This window comes from Corvus moneduloides, chromosome 4 (assembly GCF_009650955.1).
Source record: "Corvus moneduloides isolate bCorMon1 chromosome 4, bCorMon1.pri, whole genome shotgun sequence".
Taxonomy (NCBI): Eukaryota; Metazoa; Chordata; class Aves; order Passeriformes; family Corvidae; genus Corvus; species Corvus moneduloides.
This window is the reverse complement of record NC_045479.1, coordinates 36,130,154-36,154,159: the sequence shown is the minus strand read 5'-3', so window position 1 is coordinate 36,154,159 and position 24,006 is coordinate 36,130,154. Positions and strand designations below refer to the sequence as shown.

Below are 24,006 nucleotides of genomic sequence, written 5' to 3'. Positions count from 1 at the left end.
CACTTTTATTCTGCAAAAATAATTACTCATGATTCACAGATCTGCTCCCATGACCTTATCCTGCCTCCTTTTCACCAATCCTAGTTTTTTTCTCTCTTTGACTTGCTCTCTAGGTGTGCTAGTATTCCCAGATTTTATCAAGGGCAAACTGCACATCTAGTCTTTCATCTCAAGCTTTTGCCATGGTTGTTTGATCTCTGAGCCTTAAATTCTTAAATTTCATCCCGTTCACAGCCTTCGGGTTTTTCCTCCATAACATTCTTACACAGTGATCTTTCTGATCATATTATTACATTTTTTATTATTATGACCTTTCTACACGGGATAACACAGAGATTACATAAAATGTATTAATATAGATAACTTGTCTGTTATGCTGATAATGTCACTTGATTTAGAAGACTCAGTTTTCTGAGTTGCATAATTTAAACTCCTGCCTCCTTTGAGACTTTTCATAATTGTTAGCAAACTCTGTTCAAAGATCTTGATTTACTCCTTCTACCTAAAGCAACCTATTGATTTAAAAATTCTGAGGTTGTAACAAGAAGGAAAAAGGAAAAGTCTTTCTAACTACTTTGAACCTTTGTCTCAAGTCTGATCAGACATTTGAGTTTCTTTCTGTGACTGCTCAGGAATGCTAACTTATATTTTTGTTTTTCTTCCTTCTGATGAGGTCTCATATTCTTACGTAATTTTACAGTTATAGGAGCTAAGTTTTGTAAAGTTTTGGGATCTGCAAAAGAAAATTTAGTTCTTACTTTCTGCTTCCATTCTGCCTACCTTAAGAGCTGAGACCAGTTTTTCCTGTTTATTCCAGAACTGTATCTCTGCTTTCTGTTTCACTTTTGTATTCTTTAAAGATGGCTTGCCAAGGTCTTTTTGTCCATAGCTTCTCAAGATGTACTGAAAAAAAACCAAAAAAAAGCCAAAAGAAACTAGCCAACAAATAGATGACTTCCCACTTGTCCAGGTTATTTTATTAGATAATATATGCATGGAAATAAACCTTCATTTCTTACTTGCTTAGCATAGGCAGGTATGGGCACATCACTGAAAGAACTATATCATAATATTTGGGAAAAAAAATCCTAGTGTATGTCTTTAATAATTTGTAATCACTTTTAAAATATTTGTCCTTATTTTGAATGATATTCATTATCTTTCTTCCTCTATTTGACATATATTTTATTTGCCATGAACTTCTTCATCTTCCCTTTGCTTATGATTTCTTCCTATATTTTCTTGACCAGGTCTCGTGTTCTAAACCATTACCTTTACTCTCTTCCAATTGCATCTGTCTAGTACATGTATATGAAGGTCATCTCTAGCCTGGGCATCAAAGAAAAGGCAAAATGGTCGTGTGGTCTATAAACATAGATCCTGGTAAAACTGAGCATGGAGCATGGAGCTGTATACCCAACTGTTGACCTGAGGAGTGCTGCATCTTCTTTCCCAAAATGTGTTTTCATGCATTCTGGCAATTAAATGCTGACCTTGGTTTCTATTTTTTTTTTTTAATATTAGCAGTAATAATCACAATAATAATACTATTTTCATGAAATACTTTTCATTGAAATTTTTCTGCAAATATTAACTATTTATAGTCACAGTAATAAAAAACAAATAACATTTATTGAATTGACTGGAAATACTACTTAGTGTAACAATGTAACCGAAATTCCGTGTTTTACTTTTTACTGGTGGTTCTGCTGATGATACGAAGAGGGCAAAACAGTCTGACAAGGGAGCTGGACAATTGTGGGTCTCTGGGCCAGTAATGTTTCAGTTTTTTCTCACAATGTTATGGTTTCTTCCCTTAAAATAAATGCTCATGGAAAGTAATCATATGGTAATCCAGTCTTTAAGGGAAAAAAAACAAAACCAACCCACATGATTTCATATATCATACATCACAAAATGACAGGCTATAGGCAAAACATCAGCCATCACAAATCAAAACCATCACAGATCAAAATCTTCTAGACTATAAATTCAAGGACTGTCCCTTTGTGTACTGTTCAAAACAGAGAAAAATATTGATGCCTAACAAATAATAAATATCAGCAGTACACTTTGATCAGTGCACTTCAGTTCTGACAATTGTTACATAATGATAAACTTTGCACCAAAGAAATTATGTGAGTATAAAATCCAGTTAAAACCAATGGATGATAGACACTTAAAAAAAGATACCTGAAAAGTAGTTAAGAATTTGTTTTTCACCATAGTGAACTAAACTAAAAAGCTAAAAAGCAATCTGATCACTTCTTCTGGAGAGGGCTTTTTTTCCTTTTTTAATTTGCAGTTTGATCATTTTCATGTTTCTTTGATAAGTTTCTTTCTTCGCTTCATAGGTTTCACAGCAGCAAGCATTTTTCTGTACTTTGATATTTAATAATAACACTGCTTTGGGGAGAGAACCTTCCTTTAATCTCCTGCCTGTGTCCTGCTCCTCTTTAGGATCTGTGAGTGCACAGAGGCAGAGGCTGAAATTATTCTTCAGCTAAAAAGCGAGCTGAGGGAGAAGGAGCTAAAATTAACGGACATTCGTCTGGAAGCCCTCAGCTCTGCACACCATCTGGATCAGATCCGGGAAGCCATGAACCGCATGCAGGTCAGTGCAGTAGCTTAAGTGATGACAGAGGTGCACACCACAGGTATGACTGGTGTATTTCCTTGCCCAGTACTTTGTTTCAGGCACCAAAAAATTGTCGATACAAAGTAAATTCCTAGATTGACAGTAATTCTGAAGGCTGGGTATGGTAAGTGTTCACCTTATAATAAAGACATTCTTAGCATATGTATTAGTACCTAAAATGTGCTTAAGAGATATGGAAGAAGACATAATCCCTGCCCAAAGGATATTTATCAATTCAAGCCTGTGACTGGGGTAAGCAACATGACAGAGAAGCAGATCAAAAAATGGTTTCTACAGCGTTTTAAATCCTTGAGCCATGGAAGGGACCAGGATGTTATGTGCATACTCTTTCATCATTTCTGATTCCTAACTCAGTCATGGTTTGCCAAGGCAAAGAATGTAAAATTGAACTAATTACTGTATCCGGCATCATAAAATTTTGCTACATTATTTTGTGACACTGCTCCAATTCTTCGTGAACGCATTTTTCATTAGAAGATTTTCCTTTTCCTGAGGCTGATAGGATGCAAAAAGAATGGCAATGTTCTTCAGTGGAGCACAGAGCTTTATGGGACGTGACTCTGTTGCTTACATGCAAATACCCAGTACCATGGTGGGTGCCCAAAAGGATCTGTAATATCCACACAGTATGACATAGGTTCTTCAGTAGAACTGGGCCCTTCTGGAATGACAGCTAACGTACTTACGTCATTCCTGAAGGCACTATAAGTCTGTATTTGGGGAACAGAATCAAGGTCATGGATGGATATTCAGGTTGAGACAGGGATGGCTACATTTAAAAGTCTAGGAATGAGCTGCATAATAAACTTCTGTTGTTGTCAATTGAATTTTAGTCCTGTAGTAGTGAGGGCTAAAGGGCTATCCTAAAATTACCCTGAGATAGGTACAGAGGGTGAAATGGAGTTCTTTGAGCATAGGCACTTCTTACCATTTGAACCAGCCTCAAGTATTTGCATCTGCGCAGGACATGTAGGTTTAGCATTCTTCCATGGAAGACCATGTTTGTTATGCCACTGGAAACCCACCCCTGCACAGCTGAATCCAGCCCAGTGGCTTGCCAGCTGAATTGCTCTGCGTTGGGTGCTTAGGTAAGGTGCACCTTTAGGCACTTTTGCGTAGATGCCCATAGCACCTGATTTCATAACTACAGAAATAGTGTGCCTGATGTTTTTCTAGACCTCTTTGTTTACAACATGCCTACATGAGTCTCAGCCACATCTTTAAACATCTATGGTACCTGCCATCCTCCCAGGTGTTCACACCCTGAGTTCCAACATTACTGTGGGATTATTTGGCTGAACTTCAATTAGAGGGAAGACTTAACAAGAACTGGTCCGTAAATATGGTTTCAGTTGTCCAGACATAAGTAAGACATTGATCTCGAGGCACTGAAAGGTTTTAAGGAACTATGAGGAATAGAATACAGTTAATTGCAATGGTGGAGAAACGGATGTGAAGGCTTATCATCCAATTACAGTCTTATACTGGATACAAGTGCCTGAGCCAGGTGAACTCCCAAGAGGGAGAAGTTTGCTGGAGTTTTGCACAGTTCTCCAAAGTCTGAACTTCCTCAAATTTGAGCAGAGGCAACTGGTTGAGATGCTGTTACTGGTAATCACCACTTCTGAAGTTTTCCCAAAAGGACAGGCCACCACCTTGCAGTTGCCAAACTGTGGTATTTTAGAGGATTGATGAGGATTGGTAAGGGGAAAAAGTAGGACTCATGGAAGTGATACATGATTACTTTTATATCCAAAGCACCTTAAAAACCTAAAGGTCAGGTAAATTGAAGACTGCTAAGGCTGTGTAATTAATTGTACATTGCAGAGTAGCTCCTGATTTGAACCCTAGAATAAACTGATACACACATCTGTTACCTTCTGTTACTTTTATGCTGGTTTGTCCCTTCCCTTTCACTAACTCCTCACCTTTGCATATGTGATCCGATCTTTTTGTAGCTGTAGCAGGGTTTTTTATGATGCTATCTATCCCTTATGTTTTTACTTGTATAATATAGCTGTGCAGCCTCCATAAAAAAATGGGACTTTTAGCCAGGTGATAGTGAATATAGAATTAAATTTGATGTGCAGAACCATCTGCAAGAATAAGCAGTTGCTTTGCAATGTGCTTTGTGAAGTGACTGGAAGCTAGATTTTGCTGGTACCGGGCTGTTGTCAGGCTAAGTTTTCATTTTATTATTGTACATTCAATAATCACTTGGCACCACAGAGGATTTAGCTAAAAAAATTCCAGTTGTTCTGATTCATCTGTAACTGTGTGTTTTCATCATAGAGTTTGCTCACTGCTCTGTGAACAATCCCATGTTTGAATGATCAAAAAGTCTTCTTTGATAGCAAGAATGGTTATGAAACTGTTAAACTATCAATTTCTAATTTTTAATTTTTAATTTAATTTCTCCGTGAAGTTACTGCTTAAATTTTATGTTCAAAGGCAGTAATAATTTCCTGTGACTTTGGAAACATTGACATATCCAGTAACTTTCTTAACTGACTGTTGCCTAAGGTATTTGACAATAGAAAGTACCTCAAAAAAATGGGGATAGCTGGGAAAATTCTCACCACAGTCACATTATGGTCAACTCTACAATAAAAACAAAAGCTTGAAGCTTACATTGCTTAGGATCTATCTTGAGGCAAAAGCTAAGCATGGTTATTGGGGGGGTTTCTCTTCTTTTAAGAAGTAAAGGCAATCCAGTTTTCACTGTGTTATACCTCTGCTGTGAAAGTGGTAAACCAATTAACTAGGTCAGGGGAGCAGCATCACCAGAATAGCCACCGACATTGGTTTTCCACAAGAATAACCTCCTGTGCTTTTGTGTTGGTTTCTTTTGTATGTAGAATGAAATTGAGATATTGAAGGCTGAAAATGATCGCTTAAAGGCAGAGACTGGAAATACTGGAAAGCCTGCCCGGCCATCATCAGAGTCATCAAGCAGCACATCATCTTCTTCATCACGGCAGTCACTGGGACTTTCTCTGAACAATTTAAACATCACAGAATCTGTTACATCAGGTGAGCATACTTTGGGGACATGCAGGCCTCTGCAGTTAGTAAGAATTTTTCAGCCTCTAAATGGGCCAAATAGGAGAAGCATTTCTGAAAATTAAAATACCTCATATCACTCAGGCTAACATTGGATATACATTCAGTAACAGAGATGAGGAAGAATGCTCGTGGCCATGTCTGAAAAATGGAGCTTTTAGAAGCCCCTGAACAGCAGTAACAGACTGTTCATTATGTTTGCCTTGTTCCAGGCTATGACACTCTACCTACATAGTTTATGATACTCTTTGGTCATACAGTTTACAATTTGTTTGTAAAGGAATATCTGTTGAAGTATACTTGACAGCTGTATTGATATATTCTCTTGCCCATATGGGATAAATATGACTATAGTATGTGAAACTTTCTTCTTTTAGTTTACAGATCTTTGATCATTCAGTTACCTCCCTTAACTTGACTTCGTATTTGCAGCTGAGGCAGAAGGTGGTCTCAGTTAGCTTTATCCCTTACATTTTCTTAATTTGGTACAGCTAGTTAGCCTATGTTGAACCAAATCACCATTTATCACTGGAGTCAAACCTCTCCTGGCTTGTTAGGGACTCTCATTGTGTTCTGTGAATGAAGAAAAGCAAGCAGAACTTTGGTCCACATCCTGAATGTTAACATTTGATTATTTCCCATGCCATGGAGTTTATGATAATAAGCCTTCTACATTTGTTTTGATAATGTAGCCAAGAAACAGAAGTGCTGTCTCTAACATTAGAACCGGGAGCAAAGCAGGAGCAGAGCAGCACTCATTAGCATAGACGCCACAGAAAGTATAGTGTAGTCTCTGGAAGCAATAAAAATGTGGCTAATAATTGTGGAAAGAGTCTAGGCAAGAGTACAGCTGGGAATATGCCAAACTGACTGACTATAATTTGGATTGGCGGTTAGTCATATTATCTTGCCAGTCATTGATTACACGGATATTTGAACATTTTTTCTGGTTAATATCAGATTTTGTATGAAAATTGGTATATTTTTTATTTACATTCCAGCTCTTTGAAAGGTTTAACTTTTAGCATGGAGGAGTCTGAACTGGGCCTCAGCATGCAATGAGGTGTTGCAAAAGCAGGGAGAAAACATTTAACTGCTCACAGATCCACATATATTAAAAAAAAATGCAAAAACCAACCAAACGAACAAAAAAACACCAAAAAAAGTTACAGAATTTTTTTCAATATGGTGGTTATAGAATGTCTCTCATGAGTAGCAGCCATTAGCAGTTTGTTGCTTGGCACTAACTCTTGTCTAGATACAGGAATAAACATGTAGGAAGAAGAGTTTGAAGAAAAGGAGGGGGAACTAGATGAAAATTCAATGGGTAAAGAGGAACAGGGGAAAGTAAAGGGAAGGTAAACATAAGATAAAGAATGAAGAAGAAGAAAATTAGGAGGAAGTGTTCAGCAAAAGAATAGAAAAAATAAAAGCTGGGAGAAAAAAAGAGGAAGGGGAAGAGGAAAACAAGGCAAAGGAACTGGAAGAAGAACAGGATGGCTGGGAGAAGTGGTTGGACTCTATGATCTTAAGGATGTTTTCCAGCCTAAATGATTCCATTATTTCATAAGCTTTATGTAATTTTCTGTGCTATTGTTCTAAATGTTTTTCTCACATGCAAAGTAATTACTTTTGGTTATAAGAAATTAAAGATAAAAGGGTGCCTAATGAGGAGTGGAGAATTTCATTTGATTATGAATCCAGAATTTTTGATCATTGCGATGATCATTTTGTTGCCATGCCAGAGAACTTGGAAGGGTGACAGCTTACCAGCAAGTCTTTTGGGATTTCTGGGACAGCTGGAGTACTACTGAACAAAAGTTTCTGAGATGTGGAGAGGTTAATCATGATGAGGACTAAGCTGAGAGAACTGAGGGGTTTGGCTCTTCATATTATAAAAATGTCGCTGCATGTTCTGGAAGCAATGTCTCCAATCAGTGATGGTCATCTGGAAATGACCAAAGCTATCCACTGTCACTTCCTAAGGGTATGATGATACCCTCCAGATCAGTGTGAGTGGCAAGCTGGGAAGGGGTTTGATGGTTACAGACACCCCTCTTTCAGTCAGTCACTGGAGTGAAAGGAGCAAACAAGGACGAGTACAAGACTGGCCCAGAGTGCCAGAGCTCAGACAAGAATTGAACTGAAGTGATCATAGCATGCCTAAAAAGCAGACCTGGCAGGGGGTAATTAAAACAATTAGTACCACCATGAAATTAGAGGCCCTTGGGCATCTTCTAAGCCCCTTGTATCAGTGAGAGAGAGAGCTCTTATAAAGCAGAATTTGTTCTTTTGCAACAGAGTGGTTCCTCATTCCTAAAGACTTAAAGAGGAATTAATTTAAAGGGCTACATAAGGGTCATTTAGAGATAGAAAAATTTCACAGGGGGATCAGTTGTACCACAATTTGCCCTCAGACAAACTATGGTATTATCAAAGCTCTTAGATTTGCTCAAAGGTTTGTCAAATGTGCCAAAACACAAGACAAGTGAAGTGAAACATCCAGTGGTGACACAGAAAAACTGTGCCTGGAAAAAAGCAAGCATAGATTTATTAAAGCTCACAAAAAAAGAAAAAAATGCTTCTTCGTTCAATGAATTAAAAAAAAAAAAAAGCAGAATCTGCATTCTAGATCTGGATGTAATTATCAAACTTTTTACATGAAAGCTAATTTTTTAATACATTAATTGAAATTATATTCATAAGCCTTCTTTGGTTTTCCTTTGAACTGTGACTGAATCTTACTGGGACCTCATTTAATTTGGCTGAAATCTGACCTTGTTCAGACTATGTCATGAAGTCAATGTTTTTCAGACTAAGAACGAACAGGGCTTAGGTTAGTGGATTACTGTGCTGGCCTTTGAAGAAAATGCAAATTTGAAGAAAATGCAAATCCATAATCTCATCTAATTTTATAGTTAGTTTAAATGTCTAACAGTAAAACCTCAGAGAGAACTTCTAGAAGAAAGCAGCAGTTTTATCACTTGCAATAAAGCTGTAGGCCCAGCCTTTAATAGAAATACATCAACTTTCTCATTTTAGGAGTTAATGAAGTGGTAGAAGCAGAGGTGCAGAGCAGATCAAAATCACTCTTTACATCCAAGAAAAATGAAACCTTTCCTTAGAGGAATGGCTGAAAATAGAGTCCCATATTCTGGAGGAATCCAAAGTGGTTTTCTAGTGGAGGTGAAAAAGTTTCTATCCGTGCCATATGTACAGAGGATAAAGGAATCATCTGGAAAGTGAAATTAAATGCTGTTTTACTTAACAGCAAAAATATCAATGCAAGGATTTCTTGTTTTCTCTTCTTAAAACATTCTAAAGGCGACAACTGAGTGCCCAAAGACATAAACTTAATTTAGTTTTTAAACAACATTACTTTGTGAACATATTGTAATTTTGAAAAAGTTCCAAGAGGAAAAGCAAAGACAAGACTATAATGCAAGATTTTATTTATTTGTGGATTCTCTATTCATTTTTACATGATTAAAACTCCTAATGTTCCTTCAAAAATTGACAACTGGTAACTTTTTTGTCACCTCCAACAGAAATGGTGAATTAGGAATAAGTACAGTTTATAACAATTGCAAGTTGTTGTCATGGCAGCCTTTCTTTTTAACCAAAAAATCCTTTGAACAAATACTGAACTAATGATGTGAACAGAATTGATGTGATTTGTCAGACTGATCACTTCCCTTCTTTTAATGCAGATATTTTGTTGGATGATGTCACTGATGGAGCACTCCACAAAGATGGTCATAGTGTCAAAATCTTAGTCACTATAAACAAGGGCTATAGTCGAGCCAAGGTAAGTGCATTACCCAGAGCAGAATTATAGCTCAAGCAAATGCTGGAACGTAGTAGCTCCATTTTTTTCGGTATTTTAAGCAAGGAACTGAAGGGAAATTTCCTATAGGTAGCAGCTCTCTTCTCTGTCTTATATGCTCAATACAGGGAGGCACATTCTATAGACTAATGTTATATGGCCTCATTCTGCCTTTGTGGTAGCTTAGACACTACCAATTTTCAGTTTAATTAGTAATAGGATGTCCTGAGACTTCTATCTCCATTTGAAAGTCATTATAAGTTAGATCTGTGCCTTGGACTCCTTAGGGTGCAACTGTGAATTTGCTGCTGAGAAATTGCATTGTCGTGTTTTCATGTTCTGTGTTAAAAAAATTATAAATACCGTGCAATCTTTATTTTTAGTCATCTCTTTAAAGACACAGATGCAATCAAAGAGCAGAACAAGATTCTATATTCCCTTCTTTATAAAGATGTACCAAAGTAATACAGTCTATACCTATTTCTGGCACAGAGATTATTACCAAAGTTGTAACATCATATTCTAAATAATATTCTTATTCTGCATTGGGAAAACCATGGATCTTCATAGAAAACGAATTAGCACCATTTTTAGTCTAGTTTCCAAAAATCTCTCTTTCCAGGATCAAAAGCCACATGCATACCTGATAGGATCAATTGGAGTCAGTGGAAAAACAAAGTGGGATGTTTTAGATGGTGTAATCAGACGTCTCTTTAAGGTAAGACACTGAAAAATTAGCTTAAGTATTATTACAATTTTCTGTTTCATGCTAGAAAATTTCTGTATTCTTTGAGTTGTCTTGCCAAGTTTTTGGTTTGGTTTGAGGTTTTTTTGATATATAGTTAACACCACTATTAAGCTTTATTCTTAATGTCACTGTTCTTTTTCTTATGACTATAGGCAGTTTTCCAAATTGCTTTCATTCAGTAAATATTTTTATGTTTTATGTTTTCATATAATTTCAGGAGTATATTTTTCGAGTGGATCCAACTACTAGCCTGGGTTTAAGCTCTGACTGCATTGCTAGCTACTGTATAGGGGATGTAATTAGAGCCCATAGCCTAGAAGTGCCTGAACTGCTGCCTTGTGGATATCTGGTTGGAGATAATAACGTCATCACTGTGAACCTGAAAGGTAAAACCCAAAGAATACTTCTGCAGGTACTGTAGAGTCCTACACTGCAGTTCCCTATCCTTTCATATTAGTTTTTCTTACACCTGATCTTTATTGTCTCTAGTTTGAGGACACATTTATCACATAAACTGTCTGTAAGACATTGCATAATAACTATTGCATTGCGGCCTTTTGAGGGAAATCTAGGGATATCTGTCCTCCCCTGCCTGACTGCCAAATCACACCAAAGTACAGATTTCTAAACAGTGGCAAAAAAATGAAACCCAAAACAGAGATTACAATGAGAAATATTTATGCTTTATTCAGTTTCACAGGAAAAATTCTAAACATTTCAAAAGCTCTAGGGATTTGCTATTGGAGGGGAGAGGGGACCTTCAGGGGAACTTTACATACATTGGTGTGACAACTGGTAACCCTTGTGGCTGTCACTTTGACCTTTTTTTTGTCATCGTTGCCAGTAATGTCTGAAACATGTATCTTTGTCTCACTGAGCCTTCTCTTCACATTTATTTTGATTGCATCTCTCCCACTCATCTCAACTCACTACTGCTGTTTAATTTTTGTGGAAGTGTATCAGTAATTCCACAGCAAAGAAGTCCTTAGTAGGGATTTGATTTAAGATGTGTCTTACCTTGCTTTGGGCATAGCACTGATACAATCAGGTGCTGGGCCAAATTACTACCTTAGCAAAGATAAGACAGGCCATTTTTCTTTTCTTTTATCCCCAGGAGTGGAAGAAAACAGTTTGGATAGTTTTGTGTTTGACACATTAATTCCTAAGCCAATTACCCAACGGTACTTTAATTTACTGATGGAGCATCGCAGAATTATTCTGTCGGGACCCAGTGGCACAGGAAAGACCTATTTAGCTAACAGGCTGGCTGAATATATTATAACTAAATCTGGCAGAAAAAAAACTGAGGATGCAATTGCAACTTTTAACATAGATCACAAGTCAAGCAAGGTAAGTTACAGTTGAAAACATAACCTATTGCTCAGTTCGTAGCGATGATGCAGAACAGATTCTATTAATTTGTGTTAATATTATCTTTTGCTGCTCAGTTAGCATTTCTTCCTACAAGAATTCAGTCTCCACTCCTAGTGATGTACCGGGGCCAGATCTTTCTGTTCTAAACAAACCACTGAAGCACTGTCAAGGAAGACTCAATTTTTCCCCTCTTGAGGAAACCCACTTTAAGTATAGATGCAGAGTCCAACTCCTATGTAAATTAAATTTTTGGACTGTCTGTAATTTCTTTGTCAGAAGGTTGGATATATAGTAATACTAGTGTAACTTGCTTTTTTATTATGATGAAATCATCCTTTGTTAACAAAGATTTCAAAGTGAGGATTTGGAATTACTGTCTTGGGCTCAGTTTCTTAATCAGCACTGGAGAAATACAACCATCATGATTTCTGGTATGCATCAGTGAGGAAGCTGACCATACTGAAATTGCCTCACACATCATGTCACATTCCTAATGATTTACATGGCTCAGATTATCAGGCTTCTAGCATGACTACTGTGCTAGCCACAGATAAGGCTATTCACTTGGCTGTCCTGAATTGGGTGTACTCCTAACTTGGTACCTGGGGGGAAATAAATGAAAGGGTTGCCCCAAGCTTTCTGATTTACACAGAACATAGTGAATGCTAACGTAATGTAAGAAGGAAGAAGATCCCAAAGGGGCAAGAGGACCATTCTGGCAAAAAAACCTGCTTTTCACTGTCTTTGTACAGAGGATTTGTGATGCCATTTACTTTGGCAGGGAATGTGTTTATGTTTTGTTGTTATATCATACACATCTGTAAAGAAAATTGTCCCACAAAAGAACAAGCTTTTGGATTTCTGGTAAATTGCTTGATCTGTGTGTTTTGGTGTTTGGCTGTTGTTTTTGGGATTGGATTGGTTGGGGGCTTTTTCCCCTTTTCCTTTACTTCTATCAGAATTTATGTAGAACTTTTGAGTTAAAAACCCAAAAAACAATATTGTCAAATACCAAGGGTACAATACAGATGGTACTATTCCATGGAAGAAACCCATAATGTTCCCTGAGAGACACCTGATCATAAAAAGGCAAAGAAAAATCTTTCTTGAAATAAAAAAGGTGCATGTTCACATTAAAGAAGAAAAGATTCGGCTATCCCTGATCCAGAAAATAAAATGTCAATAGGAACTTTGTCCATGATACTGAGTATTTCCAACCCTGACAAAATTAGATACCTCTAGAGATACAGCTGTAAAACTTGACTAGCCCAGATCCTCAAGAGCAACAAAGTGTTGACAAAAATATGAAATGTTTTGGTTACAGAAAGCTCTCTTTTACTTCTACACTAAACAGCAGCCAGACAGCTGACAGGAAAGAATTTACACCACAAATTTTATTATGAGGTGTGATAAAGCATCCTCAAGAGGGCAGGCAGATTTTCGTTGAGAGTGCTGAAATGAGATATCTAAAGCAGCAGTTCAATATACTGAAATTGTGTGACAGTGTGGTGGGGTTTTTTGTTATATGAGTGTGGCATTCGTAAGAACAAAGGTCCGAAAATTAACGTGAGTATCTCAGCCCATTGGAAATGGCATACTTTATTGCAAACTATTTTCCTCTGGAGATAAGCTATTTTATCAGCAAATTTCTAAGGAATATATCCACCAACTCAGAATGCTTCAGTCATTTGCCTTGTGTTTAGCACTTTTCTTTTTCCTAGGATGTGGTTCAGTGTTGCCCTCTATAAGCAGCATGGTTTCCTGCCTGTGCCGATCCAGCTGAGTGATCGATCCACAGAAGGAAATCTCTTTAGCAGTCATTTTATCTTCCCAAATTTTTTTCCAGTGAAATTACATCTATGGTCTAATTGAATTAATCTTTTCTGGGCTTGGGGCATTTTTTTGTGATTTTATTTTTGTTTTCTTACTAATTCTATGGAAGGATCTGCGACAATATCTAGCAAACCTAGCTGAGCAATGCAGTGCTGACAACAATGGTGCTGACCTCCCTGTCGTCATAATTCTTGATAACCTCCACCACATCAGTTCACTAAGTGACATCTTCAATGGTTTCCTCAACTGTAAATACAATAAATGGTAGGTATTACCTCTTCTCTCTCCTTGCACTTGTTTTGCAATTAAAACAGTAAAAGCTCTTTGTTATTTTGCAAAATAAAATGTCCCAGTGAACATTTAGACTCCCATAGGCCATCTGCAAGGCTGTTACGTGCTTCAATAATTTTAACCCTCTTCAGCCAAGTACTTAGTTGGCTCCTTCACTTCATTTACATGACTCCCATGCTTCTCAGTAATATGTAAATGTACCATGAAATTTAAGAATGTACATAAACACTTCTCATTAGTACAATGAGAACAGCTTACACTTTGTAAGTGTGGAATTTGGGATAAACCATGCCATGCAGAAGCAGCTGTGTTTCTAGCAGGTTTGCCCTTCCCATAGTTTTCCTGGAGCAGTGCATAAGTACAAAGTTGGCTGACTGTCCTTTACTCTCAAGCAAGAGTAAAAATAATGTTTTCTAGAACTTTTACTGCCGTGTAACATTGGTTATTTCTGCTGTAAAGGTGACATCAGAGGGACTTCCCTTCATAAAATCGTTGCATGCAATGTCTCATGACATTCACTGGCTTTTGAAATTAAAAAGCTAAGCCTACTGCCAAATTATGAGTTACATTAAGACAGGGTTGCTTCATTTATTTTTTCAGATGAGCGCTAGTAAACTACATATATGCAAAGAGGGAAATTGTACAATAAGCATTTTAAAAAGGGTACCTCAGAAATATTTTAAATATATGACTACAATACATCCAGAGACTCTTGAAATTGGCCTAGTGCAGAAAATAAGAAGGAATATACTTCGAATATTTGAATAAATTCTCCCTCAAAAAATCTTACTGCTTTTATCTTTCCAGTCCCTATATTATTGGAACCATGAACCAGGGAGTTTCTTCTTCACCAAATCTGGAGATGCATCACAATTTCAGGTACATTCACTCTGTATTTACTGTGGCCATGTTTGCGCAGCTCCCTGCTTCTAAGCCCAGTTCTTTGACAAATATTGGTCTTGTGTCTCATCACAGTAAAGTATTTTAGTTTCAGTGTCTCTCCTCTATTGATGGGTCTCTGAATGGTGTTGGGGAAAAGTAAAAGAAATAAAATTACTGTCTGGCACCTCTAGCAAGTTGCTGAAGATGATTGCATTCCTGCATTTCATTTGTCTTCGGCAGTGTCTTGAATTCCTGCTGGAACCTGAAATGGCTCTGTGGAAACAGTGAACAGTAATGAGGTTTATTGGAGCAGTGTTGTACTTGCTGACTAATGAGACTTGGAAGCTTATGATATTACTTTTATCTATATGTTTAAGAGGAAATAATGTATTTTCTATTCATGGCTGCTTGACATTTATCTCTTCTACCCAGGTGGGTGCTGTGTGCTAATCACACAGAGCCTGTTAAAGGTTTCTTAGGCAGATATCTGAGAAGGAAACTGATTGAAACTGAAATAGAAAAGAACATACGCAATAATGAGCTTATGAAAATCATTGACTGGATCCCCAAAACATGGCATCATCTCAACAGCTTCCTAGAAACGCACAGCTCTTCAGATGTAACCATTGGTGAGTCCACTGGTGGAATGGTTTGAAATAAGGATGCAGGCTGAGAATTTTAGAGATTTGTGAAGAATTTTTTTTTTTCTTTAAAGTTGCCATGTCTCAATGGGAAGTACCACATAGGTATAGGGAATTTGTCTAGTTGTCATCAAGATTGAAAAGAAAATGGAAAGTTTAATGAGAGAGTATATATATTTCCTGGTAGAGCTTCCTTTGTTGCTAAATACTTTCAAGTAAAATATCACAATTTTTAAAACTAAATTTAAAAAAACTTACCCCAACAGTAACTTTCCTAAGCCTTATTTTTTTCTCCTGCTTTCACACTGCAGTATAATTACAGCAATAAAAACCCTTATACCTGAGGTCTTTTAATGGAATTACTACGTTAGCAAAGATGTCAGCTTTTACATAGCTTTCTAAGTGTTCATCAGGCCCTAAAATTGAACTAAATGACACCAGTTTTTTATCAGCAAATTTCTAAGGAATATATCCACCAGTTCATTTTTAATAACAGAAGACTGTTAGCTCCTTTAATGTAGTCCTGTTTTAGTATTCTCTTACCTTGAGCTTGTTCCAGTACTGTTCTTTTAATTTTGAGAAGATTATTTTAAGTGTGTTTCCTAGTTCTACCTTTTTTAATATACAACTTGACTGCTCAGGTCCCCGTCTCTTCCTCCCTTGCCCTATGGATGTTGATGGCTCCAGAGTGTGGTTCACAGACCTTTGGAACTATTCCCTGGTTCCATATCTTCTGGAAGCTGTGAGAGAAGGACTTCAGGTATTTCATTTGTTTCCTAGAAGTTTTTTTGATTGCTTTCAAAGGCTTTCTCCAAGCTATTTTTAAACAATGCATCCTGGTATGAATGTTGTTGCATTTGCAAGAGGAAACTCTTTGGAGGAGTTATAGAAGGCAGACTCAAATTCTTTTTGACCTGCTCTTGCTCTGATACATAATTTGGCTTTGTTTGCTCCAGCACTAACATATCTTGTATTTTATGAAGAGGGTTTCTTTGTGACTGGAGGAAGGTGGGGGTTTTTCCATTGTTTAAAGAGTTCCCAGCATGGCTAAATACAGCTCAGATTGTCTCCCTGAGTCAAGGCAGGCTCAGCTTACCCCTAAATGGAATGGTTAATAAGCTTTACACTAGTGCAAGAAAATAGCTTCGGTCTGTGTAATCCTCCTACCACCTACATAGACCGTTAGATACACAGGCATGTGGGGAAAAGCTGTGAGCAAGGATGTTTTCATAGAGTCATAGAAAGGCTTGGATTGGAAGGGACCTAGAAGATCATCTAATTCCTGGCCTTAAACACTTCCAGGGATGTGGCATCCATAACCTCTCTGGGCAACTTGTTCCAATCCCTCACCACCCTCTGAGTAAAGAATTTTTCCTAACATCTAATCTAAATCTCTCCTGTCTTAGTTTAAAACCATTCTCCCTTGTCCTATCACTATCTGCCTACATTAAAATGTTGCTCCCCCTCTTTTTTACAAGCCCCTTCAAGTACTGGAAGGCTGCAATGAGGTCTTCCCCAGAAGGATAACTCCGGGTTATACCAGAGGAGGTTAGGATTTCAGATAGTTCCATATCTCTGGAGCAAGCCTAAATCTTTACATTAATCCATTCTTTTTTTTTTTGTATTTCCCCTCCTATCTTTAATTGGCTTTCTCCCTTTTTCCTTTTTTCTGTTTATGCACTGCAATTCTACGTCCTCTAAAAAGATGCTTTGTGGAAAGGCATTTTGTTCCACACATTACACTGAAAAAAATTACTACACAGTGCAGAGGGGATTGTTACGGACTAGGCAGAGCTATGTAAGCGGCTGCAGTTTCTTTATCACCTGTATTGACACAGTGACATACTGATGCGATGGAGGTTTAGAATCTTGCCTGTTGAATATCTCATGCTTTCTGTCTCTCTGGGAATTACAGTGTTTATGCCTTGTACAGAATACTGCCAAACATTTGATAGAACAGTCACAGTGAGATTAACAGCACTTGTTTAGACCAGCTATAAAAATGCAGTGGTATTCTTCATGCTCATATTTTCCCAAGCATACAGGGTAACTGCTTAAATGAAAACTTCAGTTGTGGAGCAGAAGATGGCAGCATATAGAAGAAAATATGTTTGTTTCATGAGCTGTACTAATTTTTAGCTGCTTTGGATGGCTTCCATAGAATAAAATTATTAATAATAAACAGAAATCCTTTATATCATATAATTAAGTGCTCCTGGAACCAAAGATGGATAAAAACTGCCTTTCTAGTCAGGTACTTTGCAAACTCACTTGTCAGACGTAGGATTTACAAGCCTTGCTCTAGATTCCAGAAAAGGTTTAGTTGCTATTAATCTCAGATAAGGGAAGTGCTACAGTCTGGAGTTAGGCTGCTACCTACCTGAGGAATATTTCTCTTGGCTTATTTAGGCAGAACTCTGTTTTAGCAACCTAGCCTCAGTGTAGGGCAGAAAGAGTCTGAGTACCTCTGTGCCTAATACAGGGAACTTGGCTGCCTAACCTGAACTCTGCATTCAGCAAGTTCCTGGCAGCAGGTGTTGCAGTGATAAGCACAGCTCATCACTCTGCCTTTATCACTAAAGTCCTCCCCTCTTATAATCCCTTTAGGAGTGCGGCCCACCTATATCCTCCATGAGTGCATGCCCTGCCAATAGCAGGGTGTTCTTGGATGGTGTGAGGCTGTTTGAGATGGGAGAAATTACAAAAAGCCCTGGTGAATGGCTTCCCATCCCAGTGTGTCATTGTCACTGCTAAAAGAAATCTTTAAAGCAGCAGCCAAGGGGTTCTCAGTTAACTTGTTGCTTGTGAACAGCAATACAGGCAGGGATGCATTTTAGTGAGGAAGCTACCAGATATCCTATAATTACAGTATTCTCATTTTTACTTCCTCTGTCCTCCTCCCAGATTCATAAGCATTTTATGCTTCACAGTAAGGAAAAATACATCCCTTGTGAAGTTCTTCTCTTGACCTTCTAAAAGTTCTCACACTTAGGATGTGGACAGACATCTGATTCAGCATCTCATTTTACTAGGAGAAGTGAACAATCTGTACTGCCACCTTCTAATTCACTTGAAACAAAATCCAATTAATCTGAGTGCTTTTGATAGGTCTGTGTTAATTTCACTGATATGCTTTAAGCAAATTACCTGGAGGTCTCATTTCACACTGTATCAAGAACTTGCTGTTGTCTACAAGTGTCACTAGTTACTGAGTGTTTTCCAACTTGCAGCCACTCGGTGTATTGAAGGAGTGTTAGTGGAGATGATCAGGTCTTCTTAAGGTCTTATTTTACCTGAGTACTGAGAACATCTGAAAGCAGATCTCTTTCTAAAATGGTTTAGATGTTTGTGATAACTTCTTTTTCTGCTGTTACAACTGATACTGAAAACTCTGTAGAGTACTTACCTGTGTTATATCCATAATATAGATGTACGGTAAGAGGGCACCCTGGGAGGATCCCTCCAAGTGGGTAGCTGATACCTATCCATGGAGCTCTGCAACTCTACAGCATGAGTGGCCATCACTACTTCAGTTAAGACCCGAAGATGTTGGTTATGAAGGTTATGCATCAGCAAAAGAAGGAACAACATCTAAGCATGTTCCACAGACTGATACAGAGGGGGATCCCTTGGTAAGATTCAAACTTTTGGGAAAAAGCTTTTCAGTATGCACTTTACTCTCACATGTTAAACTGTACACTGTGCAGTAAAAATCTACTGTGCAAAATAGGCTTTTAAAATTAATCCTCCTGTAATTTACAAGAATGTTGAAAATGAAAGGAAGCAGGAAGGCATGTATCAACAACATGTTAATTTGTCCTTGTACTGTTTGCATTTCCCATCTGCCCAGATGTACCTGGTATCTGGTACCATGTATCAGGTCTTCACCATTATATTGTTTGGGTACCACTCTTCAGCAGCTTATAATCAATTTTATCATGAAAACATCATTTTTCATTGGGCAGGTGTTCATCTACATTATACAAATGAAGGACTGCGATATTCACATTATCTAACTTATCTATCATAGAGAATTTAGTGGAAATAGAAATTAGCCATCCTCCCATTTCTCAGAAGATTTTAAGATAACTGATGACTGTAACAGTCTTAATGTAAAAGGAATGCAAGTGTGGTGGCATTAAATGATAAGAAATTGATTTCCCTCAATGCCATGTTTTGTTTTATTTAAATATGATCCCAGACATGTGGGTTTACCATTGCCTCCTCTGATAATGGACTATTAAAATGCATGTGTTGAACTGCTATTCTTGTGTAGTGCTTTCTCTGTGGACTGCCTTTATCATAATTCAAAATAGCATTTTAGAGAACTGTATTTCTAGAATACAGGCAGCCCTTGGAAAAGGGAATTTCTTAGAGAAAAATGCATTTAACTCTTATCAGTGTTAAGAAAATGGTTCCTCAGCCTCACTGTTTCATGTTCAAAAACAGACCTTGCACCCTGAAGAAGTGCAGAAAATCATCTAATTTGAGGTCCTCTCCCATTCCATAAGCTTTCAGGTGATAATTTGACCCTGTGATTTGGGCTTTGAGCGAGTGTATTGGACAGGCTTCCAGCACAGCATAGTCTCCACTATGGTGAAAACATGGGCAGCCTGAGTTCAGTGTCCATTCACCCCTGCTCCCTGCACACTGTGGTCAGCATCTGTACCGGAGTAAATGCCAGAAGCTTGGAAATTGTGACTGGAGGGTTTGCCCCCACCTGCAGTGGAGCTCATGGGTGGACAGACGCTGCACTTGTGGAAACAGGACACATCATGTGCAGGCTGTATTGAGCAGCCACCACAGGTATTCTGTGTTCACAAGCATGGGATACCTATCAAAGCTTCAGCAAAAGCTACTCAAAAGTGTTGAACACTGTTCAGTGCCTAGAGAAAACTCCACCATGCAAGTTGAAAGCATAGAGATGTAAGGATTTCCAAACAAACTGGAAATAGGGGTTTAAAACACAGATAAGAATGCATCTTTCTCTTTGGTTTTTCTTTGATTGCTTTTTGTAACAACAGCGTATTTATTCCGTGAAAAACACTAAAACACTCTCAACATTGCTTGCAGTCCTTAGCATGCTGGCAGAAGTGGATGCTTTATAAATAAAATCCTGACCATTATACAGAGTTAGGCATCAAGCATCCAAGTAATTTTCTGGGTCTTAATGCTGCCATTTGCTGATTTTCAGATGGATTTCAGGTACCAGTAATCCCTAAATTATGAGGGGTTCTACTCTCCTGGGTAGGAGGATCTGTTACTGTTCCCCTCCTGAGGTCAGCCCCTCAAGAGCAGATGGGACTCATTTATGAAGCAGCTGGCATCAGTCCACCCTCTCTCATTCCCTCCCCATCCTTCTCTTGTAGAGGGGGTATGTTACTGTGATTATGTTTTCAGTTGCTTTTCCAGCGTAATCATCTACACCATCCAAAAATTATCTGGAAGCTTGACTGTCTCCAAATATGGGCCCAGATGTCCAGCTGAGATACAGCTTCCTTCCTCTGCCAGTGTTGCAGCTGCAGCTGGCCTCACCCCTGAATTAGAGTTATCAGGCAGCTCCATTGTGTCCCTCTTTGGACCTTTAAGCTTCTATTTAAAAACCAGAAGGCAATGAAAAGAGTGCCAATAGGAGCCACTATCACCCTGCCCTTTCTGAAATCCTTTTGTATGGTCTCTCACCTAGATACCAGCACACCTCATACAGCAAGGGAGCTTAATTAAATTTTAACACGGTCACTGCAGTATTAAATGAGACGAGATTGTGTAAACATTGCTTTCTTCTTTCAGATGAATATGCTAATGAGGCTCCAAGAGGCAGCCAACTATTCGAGTGCGCAGAGCTGTGACAGTGATAGCACCAGCCACCACGACGACATTTTGGATTCATCCCTTGAATCAACCCTCTGAAAGGGACAAATCTTGCTGTAGGATGATGGTAAAATCTGTTTCCACTAGACCACTGCCAGTATTAAAGCAGCACATCGAGGTCTCTGAGTAAGAATGGTGTGTTGTAGGTAGGCAGGAGACCTAACTCTGCAAAGTCAGGAAGAAAAATTGAAGTGGAAAGCTTGAATTAGTTTAATTTCAATACCTATGGAGCCAAGTGAGACTCCATTTGTCAACTGGAAAGTGCCCTAGACCAAGGGCATCTGAGCAGATTGCACACGTGTTAGCCAAACTGGAATATTTTTTTTCCCTTATCCTCTTTCTCTCTCTTTGTCTCTCTCTGTTTCTCTGTACAAGTTTACAGTGAAACTTCTTTGGGTTTTTTTTTCCTTTAGTTTACCCTGAGGTGCTGCATGAACAATGCAGTCTCCTAAATATCTTCTAACCTCTGTTGTGCCACATGGTGCTGGTCACAGGACGGCAGTGGTGTTTGTGTTATACACTACTGTCCATTCCAAAATGAGTAAAAGATGATAGTAACTCAGAAAGCACAAACAGTATTGTGCAATCACCAGAAAACATGACTGTGATATGCTGGATAAGTGCCAATTTAATTCTAACTGCCATGGTCACGGTGATGCGCTCCATCAAGTTTTTAGTACACAAGTCACAGATTTTATAGTTATTTTTACCACAAGGGTCTTTTTTAACCACCTGCCCACTCCTTAACAACGGTTTTCTACCAATTATTAACCAACACTGATTAAAGGCTTTTTAGGGCTTCGTTTGTTTGAGCCTTTTCAGTGAAAGAAGGAACATTTCTTATGGTGCTGTCTCACTGCCTTAAAACAGATTTCTAGAACAGTTTTACAGTTGGTTTAATTCCTAAACCATTGGTAATTTACACTGTTTTTTTCTTCATTTACTAATGAGAAAACATCAGTTAACATAGTAGACTCATATCTGTATATCATGATTTTTTAAAGTAATGGATACGAGAAAGAACAGTTGCTATATAATATTTTTATCTTGTGAATAGATTTCTCTGCCTACCCTCAGAAGTACACAAGGAACCCAAACCCACTTTCACTGCCACCTAAATGCTGACAAAATCGGCTCAAATCCATTTGGTCCCATGGAATGGAATTTTTGGAGGATAGATGTTTTGAATACTTATCCAGCAGAGCTGGATGCACTTGATGCAGCATGAGCACAAATATATGGGTTTTTTTTTTTCTTTTTCTAGTTTCAGCATGTTGTTTTGATTGCTATAGTTGTACATGAAGAATTCAGCATAAAAGAACACTGAAGCAGTGATGTCCACTGTGGAAGAGGAAGAGTTTATACTGTAAAAGTGGGTTGGTTTTGCACAGTCTACTGGGTGGGTATTGTAAATATAGAGAAAAAAAAAGAGAAAAAAAAAACAAAAAAAAAAAAGAAAAAAAAGCCTTGCACAAATCAAATCAAAAACAAACAAACAAAAAAAATTGTATTTTATTCTGTTGGTGTTAAGAGATGTTTCACTTGCTGAGATTTCCTGTATGTTGCAAACAAATACAGAATGCAAAACCTAAAAGCTGTTATTACCTGGTGTGTTTGTCCTGTACTTACAGTTGTTACGACTATGCAGGAGCTATCAATGCTACAGTCAGCACGTTTCAATATCTATATGAAGCCAATACATTTTGGGGGGAAAAGTCTGAAAATGCGTTAAGTTCATATGTCACGGCAGGCTACAGCCAGACTGCATTCGGACTGCTCAGAGTAATCAGAAACACTCTTTTACCACAAGAGCCGTGAGATTAAAATAGGTGCATGTGAACAAGAAGGTACCTAAGGGCTCTGGCATTGTGTAGTCATGTACTGTACACCTCCATGGATGTTACCTTTGGGATGTGTATCTGGTGCTATCCACTCCTCATGGCCGCTCTGTGGCCACCTGCTGTAACTTAAAGAAATCAATGCAGTTTCCAAATGGCACTAAGCTGCATCGCTGAATCTAGAGGTTCCTACACGGTGCTATTGCCCTAATAAAACTCTGAATTTATGCATGTACGATTCAGTCAGACCAACATCGTGCCCCCCAAATCTGAATCCATTTCTGATGCAAAATGTCAGCTCATACACCTTGACTGACTCAAAGAACTAAAGCAAAGCTGCTCTTTCTTGTACCTGTGCTCTGAGCAAACCTGCAAATCTTTTCCTGCCATATTTAGCTCACAAACACACAATATTACATATACAAAACTTCCTGCAATACATCTCAGTGAGTCCACCTAGTTTACAACTCAGAAATTGTTTGTGAAACATTTGTCTGTACACATTTTATATTTTGTACATTTTTGATGTAACATATCTTGTAAATAGAAACAGTGAAATAAATCATCTGAAAAATTTTGTAGTCTTTGTAAAACCCTAATAAGTATTTGGTGTCATCGGACTTAACTGGATGATGTATTTTCTATTGGTTTATTGTTCCTCTAGCTTGTAAACCAGCTTGCGTATTTTTTTTTTTGCAGGTGTGCACACTGTATCTGTCTAAATTATTACTTTGCCATTAAAGTGGAATTATTTATTGAAAACACAGTCTGGTGTTTTTGCAGTCAGGACCACTTAAACAGTAGATATTATTTCAAGTATATGAACATAAAAACAAAGTGACAAACTGAAGGATGTGATTTTTCTGTATTCAGCAGAACTAATCTCTGTAGAAACGAAATTTAGTACTGTTTCCAGTTCCAGTGATTCAGCAGGATTTTTGAATGGCTATGTCCTTGGTGGGAACAGGTTGTGCCATCCA

The 24,006-nt window shown here is 38.0% G+C and overlaps 1 protein-coding gene across 10 annotated transcripts in view; it reads left to right on the top strand.

Moving 5' to 3' along the window:
* The window catches only part of NAV3 (neuron navigator 3), a 528,805-nt gene extending 505,013 nt beyond the window's left edge, over positions 1-23,792 (top strand). For 9 of the 10 annotated variants that reach the window (XM_032107870.1, XM_032107871.1, XM_032107869.1 and 6 more), the window contains 12 exons: positions 2,461-2,614; positions 5,518-5,692; positions 9,433-9,530; positions 10,171-10,266; positions 10,514-10,682; positions 11,411-11,646; positions 13,613-13,767; positions 14,602-14,673; positions 15,109-15,305; positions 15,959-16,077; positions 18,746-18,949; positions 21,108-23,792. In XM_032107870.1, the coding sequence (XP_031963761.1) occupies positions 2,461-2,614; positions 5,518-5,692; positions 9,433-9,530; positions 10,171-10,266; positions 10,514-10,682; positions 11,411-11,646; positions 13,613-13,767; positions 14,602-14,673; positions 15,109-15,305; positions 15,959-16,077; positions 18,746-18,949; positions 21,108-21,227 (1,795 nt within the window). In that variant the 3' untranslated portion in view covers positions 21,228-23,792. The remainder of the gene's footprint in view (positions 1-2,460; positions 2,615-5,517; positions 5,693-9,432; positions 9,531-10,170; positions 10,267-10,513; positions 10,683-11,410; positions 11,647-13,612; positions 13,768-14,601; positions 14,674-15,108; positions 15,306-15,958; positions 16,078-18,745; positions 18,950-21,107) is intronic. The other variant, XM_032107865.1, reaches the window with a different exon arrangement.
* Positions 23,793-24,006: the final 214 nt, after the last annotated feature.